At 39.1% G+C, this 5,954-nt stretch overlaps 1 protein-coding gene across 1 annotated transcript; it reads left to right on the top strand.

Moving 5' to 3' along the window:
- Positions 1-2,097: 2,097 nt before the first annotated feature.
- Positions 2,098-4,132, top strand: LOC129942942 (tubulin--tyrosine ligase-like protein 12). The gene has a single exon (XM_056052107.1). The coding sequence runs from the start codon at positions 2,239-2,241 to the stop codon at positions 4,093-4,095; it is 1,857 nt and encodes a 618-aa protein (XP_055908082.1). The 5' UTR covers positions 2,098-2,238; the 3' UTR covers positions 4,096-4,132.
- The last annotated feature ends 1,822 nt before the right edge of the window (positions 4,133-5,954 follow it).

The raw sequence follows: 5,954 nt of genomic DNA, 5'->3' as shown, positions 1-5,954 counted from the left end.
CTCGGAAAGTTCGGACATCCATGACGCTGGAAGCGTGCCTGTCGTCGATCGCAATATGGTCTATCTTTTTGACGGTAGATTGATCTGGAGAAGTCCAAGTTCCTTTGTGGATGTTAAGGTGTGGAAAAAGCGTACTGGCTACCATGACGTTTCGCCCCGCAGCAAAATCTATGAGAATGAATCCGTTGTCGGAAGTGTTGTCGTGCAGGCTGTTCTTCCCGATTATTCCACCAAAGATGTCTTCCCTTCCTAGCTTGGCATTAAAATCGCCCGTACTATTTTAATATCGTAGCTAGGGCACTGCTCATATGTTTTGTCTAGGAGCTCGAAGAACATATCTTTGGTGTTGTCGTCTTTCTCTTATGTGGGTACGTGCGCGCATATCAGGGTAATGTTGCCGAATTTAGCCATGATGCATATGGTCATGAGGCGCTCATTGATGCACCTATAGCTCAAGACTTCTTGCCTAAGTCTGGCTCCAATGACGAAGCCGCATCCAAATAAGCGCTGTTGGTTTTCGTGGTAGCAGTCACCATAGTAAATATCGCAGTTTTTCATCCTCTTTTTGCCCGGCCCATCCCATCGTATTTCCTGGATGGCGGTGATATCTGCTTTATATCGGTCTAGGGCCTCCGCTTATTCTTCGGTCGACTGTCGTCTGTTAAGGGACCTATAACATTCCACATGCATATCCGAAGTTCGTTGTCCTTTATTCGTTTGCGTTGGTTGTCAACAGTAAATCCGTCCGTATCCGAGGCTTGTTGGTGATTCGCAACTATGAAAGCTTTTACGTGGCCAGGAAGTCACCCCGACGCACAACCCCCAACCTGGAGGGCCAGATCCTAAGTATAACTCCAAGAATGGGCAGCCGGATAAAACCGCTCCTTACAGGCCTGGGCTCCGAATAATTCGAAGAAGCCCTATAAGGTGTTCACTAAGTAGTGACAGATGGCCATGTCACTTTAAAACTAAAATCATTTTTTGACGTTTAGAAATAAAAAACGACCGCCATTACTAAAAATGCAAAGATATACTCTTCAACAACGCATTGAAATTGTTCTAAAAATCACTACACTGCTGTGCAACGTGTCACTTAGAAACTTCTTATATTTTTTCTCAAAGAGCTGATCGGAACTGGCCACCAACATCTTTAGATTTAACACCTTGAGGCCATATTTGTGTTAAGACTACATGGAAAATGAGCCTATCTATGCAAATAAATCGATGCAAGACCTTAAAGATACCATTCCCGAAGTTTTGAACTATAGCTGAAGTGGTCATTTGGCAGACCTTTATCTCTCCAATAATATAAAGATACTTTGATTTTTTTTAAAAGTACTCATTTTCAGTAGTTATCAAAATAAAAACGGTTCTTTAAAAGAAAAACCTATAGTAATCAACATTTCCAAATGTTGTTAGAACAACATAGTTTGACAAATACATCACCCATCGCCTCCCTTATGAGGTTTTTCATGGGTAAATATGGGCTTTCGTCAAAAAATGATTTATGTGGCACATGGAACACAATTGGAACTATTATTTTTGTCATTGAGTCTTACTTATAATGAAATTTAATGTTGAGGGTAACATTTCTGTAAAATTGAATTATATGCTATGGACTCTTATTATTAAAAGATACATGCTATGACCTAAATATTAAAGTCGACTCTTAACAATAAACCATTTCTGGTTTGAAATATTTGATCTTGAATCAATTCATTTTGTCCATGGAATGCAAAAACGGGAAATTACTTTTTCGATAGATCGAACAGAAAATAAATTGATTTATTTCACCCCATTAGTTATTCACTTTTTTTAAATCAATTATTAAATTGTTATGTTATATCTTTAAGTCTGGATTTCTGCTTTTAAGCTCAAAATTGACAGAACTTTGTTAAGAAAATGAGAGCTAACAAGATTCTTTATTATTTAAATACGAAACTTAATTTATTAATTATTCCGACTTCTATGCATTTAAATATTTTACTTTCAAAAATAATAAATTTATTATTTTCATCCAGTTTTCTGTTGCGTTGAACGCGCCCATATATTTAGTGTTCCATTCCATGGTATCTGTCATAATCAATTTGAGAGTTTTGACAATCGAACATCGAACACAACCAAAACCTTGCCAACACGTTTTGGAAATTGTGATTGTGAAGAAGAAATATTTGTCATTTGTTTTTGCATTTGCAAAATTTTGTGCTCCGCAAATAAAAACACTGAATTTCTTTAAAAATGGATGGTGTCAGTTTGTTTAATGATTTCGTGGCCCTCCACAAACCACAACTCCAACTATCCAACGTTCCTCCACATCTCTGGGAAGCTGTCTTCTCCAAAATCACCACCGATACCTTCGATGCAGGTGCTGCACTTTCGTTGATGCTCATCGATTACTCGGACAGTGAACGTGAGGAAACCAGCCCGGTGTTCGCTTTATGCGTTTCAAAACCTGATGGAATCCGAGCTAATGACCCCAATGCCATATATCTTGTTGACCATGCATGGACTTTCCGGACAAACATAGCTCGGCAGCAACTGGAAGAAATCCCACAACTTGCCGAACGAATGTCGGCTATAACTGGGGTTGATCTGGAGGACGCTGACCGAGTTGATAAGATCTTACATGCGATGTGGAAATATTGCCAAGCATATTCGATTGCGGCAGAGGGAACTACCGCTGAGGAGCGTGTCCCCATTTGGTATGTTATGGATGAAGTGGGCTCGGCTGTCAACCACTCAGACGACCCCAATTTTAGAATCGTACCTTTTTTGCATTTGAACACGCAGACGACATACAGTTTGCTGTTTCCCATCCGGGATGTCGAGGAAGGTGAACAAGTCACCAGAGATTTTGTGGAATATGTGGCCAAGGATGCTCCGGAGAGGGATGCCGTTCTCCTTCCGTGGAGATACACCGATTTGAAAGAAAATAGTTTCGTTCAGAGTGAACCGGATGCAGACTACTTTTCTAATGGTCACGTTCCCGAATCGCTTCCTGAGGGGTCAGTGGACGAACCGGTGGTAAGTCGCAATGATCCACTGAAGGTCTTCTCAGAGTATGATGTCCTCAGTGAGTATTTAACAGCTCCGTACTTTGAGATTGTTGACAATCCGGAGGACGCGGATGTTCTTTGGCTCATAAACCATTTCAAAGACTTCGCTGCATTGGCCAGAGACACACCCAATAAATTTGTCAATCAGTTCCCCTACGAATATGTCCTCACAGTCAAAGATCTCCTATGTATCACCTGTCGCCGAGGAACTAATGGCAAACACCATGATCCTGACACTTTGGACACCCTTCCAGCATGGCTCCCGACTACCTACAACCTCAAAACAGAAGTGCTGCAGTTTGCTTCTTACTTCCAGAACCGTGAAGCCAAAGGCCTCGACAATCACTGGATCATCAAACCCTGGAATCTGGCAAGGTCTTTGGACACCTACATCTCCAATAACATTGCTCAAATCATGCGACTCCCAGCAACTGGCCCCAAAATCGCCCAGAAGTACATTGAGCGACCTGTGCTCTTCCATCGCCCTGAATTGGATGCCAGAGTCAAATTCGACGTCCGTTATGTTATACTTTTGAAGAGTGTTCTGCCGTTGGAAGCCTACATTCACCGCAAATTCTATCTCCGTTTCGCCAATAAACCCTTCTCTTTGGATCACTTTGATGAGTATGAAAAGCACTTCACAGTGATGAACTACTTGGATGAGGCTGAGTTGAGGCACATCAAGTGCGATGACTTCCTGGAGTTCTGGGAACAACAATATCCCAATAATTCATGGAATGATGTGGAAGATTCAATTTGTTCAATGTTGTATGAAGTTCTGCATTCGGCCAGTAGCAAAAAAGCTCCATGTGGCATTCCTCCATCTGTACAATCGAGGGCGTTATATGCTGCCGATATAATGCTCTCCTGGCAGGAGGACGGACAGAGGGACATTCAGCCGAAATTGTTGGAAGTCAACTTTACGCCAGATTGCAAGAGGGCTTGCGAATACTATCCTGACTTTTATAATGATATTTTTAAGTTGCTCTTTTTGAACGAACATGATAATGAAGTTTTTAGGAAGTTGACTAAGAACTAATTTTCAAATAAATGATTGGAAATTAAACTAACTTGAACTCTTTGTTTTTCATTCAGGATCAAATAAATAATAGAAGATATAGATTTTGTTATAAATTATTTGGAGGTTATTATTTTTTTGGGTTTAGTGTTGTTGATAATGATTTTTACAACAAATTTCTTAGAGTTTTGAGTTCTCTATTTTCATTCGTTAATTGCGTTTCCGCTTCCTGTTTCATAAAGGCATTGAAACATCGTTTAATTCAATACTAAAATTTCATAAAAGTGTTTTTTTTTATAAATTGTATTATTATAGGTGCAAAGAGGGCAAATCTGCCGATTTGACCATACATAAATCAAAATTAAATTAATTAATTTTGCACATGAAATGAAAAAACTGGGGAAATGTATGTTTTGGTAGATCTTGATTTTGATTTATTTTACTCATGGAAAAACCCCAATCGGAGTGATTTTTTTACACTTACCATTGAAGCAATGTCAAAATTAAAAATTGGTTCCCTTCGCAGCCTTCTCATTCGGTTTGATTATCATTTCTGACTTATTGTGATATTTTTGTAAAGCATAAAGCTGAATATCTCATAAAAACTTTATGCATCTTATACAATTTTTCATTGGTAAATTAAATCAATTTATTTGTTGTTTCAAACTGTCATAACCCTGATTTTCTCCTATTTGTATTCATAGTTCAAATATCAAAATCTTTCTTAAAATTTAAATTCGTTATTTAAGATCCCAAACCATACCAATTCCATATTTGGTGGGAGAAAGTGAAAACAGATTGATCCGAATTTGTGACATAAATCAATTGTTTTGGTTGAAAGGAATTGGGCAGGTTCAGGCGACATAAGCGACTTGAAAGTAAGGCAAGTTTCTGTTATCTGATTGGCCAGCTGCCAAAAAAAAGACAACTTTATTGGAAAGTTAGTCCAGAAAAATCTCCCTAACTATCAAGTCAAGTCAACTTATGTCAAAATGACTGATCAAGGCAATAAGTAATATTTCTTTGCAATACAAAAGACAAATCGTAATCGACTAGTAGCTTGTCTGAGGAGCGTTTTATAGACTATAATGTGTTTGGTAGTTCTTGAACTATGAAACATTTGTGAAGTTAAGTTCTGAATTTGGAATTCATGACACTTGGAAAACTAACCCTGAGGCTCCACAAGAGTAAAACCCAATCCAGCTTCTCTTTCGCAATCTCATCCGCAAGCCAATTGTTTTTTTTTTTTTTGGGGCATATTATGTCTTGCCATGAGCAACTTCAAATGTCACATTTGACATTAGAAACTTTACTTTTTTGTTGATTTACATTTAGTGTCGATAGTTATTGGTTTTGGGTGAATCCATTTCTCGAAGTTAGGGAACTTCATGATTTGGAGGCGCACCTACTCAAGGACTTACTATGGGAGGACGGTGCAGACTATAAGAATTTTCGTAGGATATCGGTCGACAGCTTTGAAGCTGTTCTGTGCCGTGCCTAGTAAAGATAACTTTGAGTTAATGAATTTAGGCACTCGATGACAATTTAAACGAAATGAAATTTTTATTTCAAAAGGACTGTGGAAAATGGGCGCTCACCACTACAACACAAACGTCAAATTTGATGACAGGATTTTGATCCGCTCGAAAAATTCTGCGATGACCGGATCATGGACTGGATCTTGGATTGTTGGTCTCTATTGCATTATCTGATGACAGGCCGATAGTCCTGCCCTGGAGCCACGCATGTCGTCTAGGTCCATATGGATCAATTTGGGCCATACAAAATTAGTTATCATCGTTATGTATAGTGCTCGCTGTTGACGGTGACTGCTTCACTAACGTCGTTTTCAAAAAAGTACGGACTAATGAAGCCGCCGC

The sequence above is a fragment of the Eupeodes corollae genome, chromosome 1 (genome assembly GCF_945859685.1).
Source record: "Eupeodes corollae chromosome 1, idEupCoro1.1, whole genome shotgun sequence".
Classification (NCBI taxonomy): domain Eukaryota; kingdom Metazoa; phylum Arthropoda; class Insecta; order Diptera; family Syrphidae; genus Eupeodes; species Eupeodes corollae.
Note: the sequence above shows the minus strand (reverse complement) of the source record. Positions and strands in the feature narration are given on the sequence as shown.

Coding starts and splice junctions, on each gene's coding strand:
- LOC129942942 (XM_056052107.1), top strand. CDS start 2,239: ATGGATGGTGTCAGTTTGTTTAATGATTTCGTGGCCCTCCACAAACCA.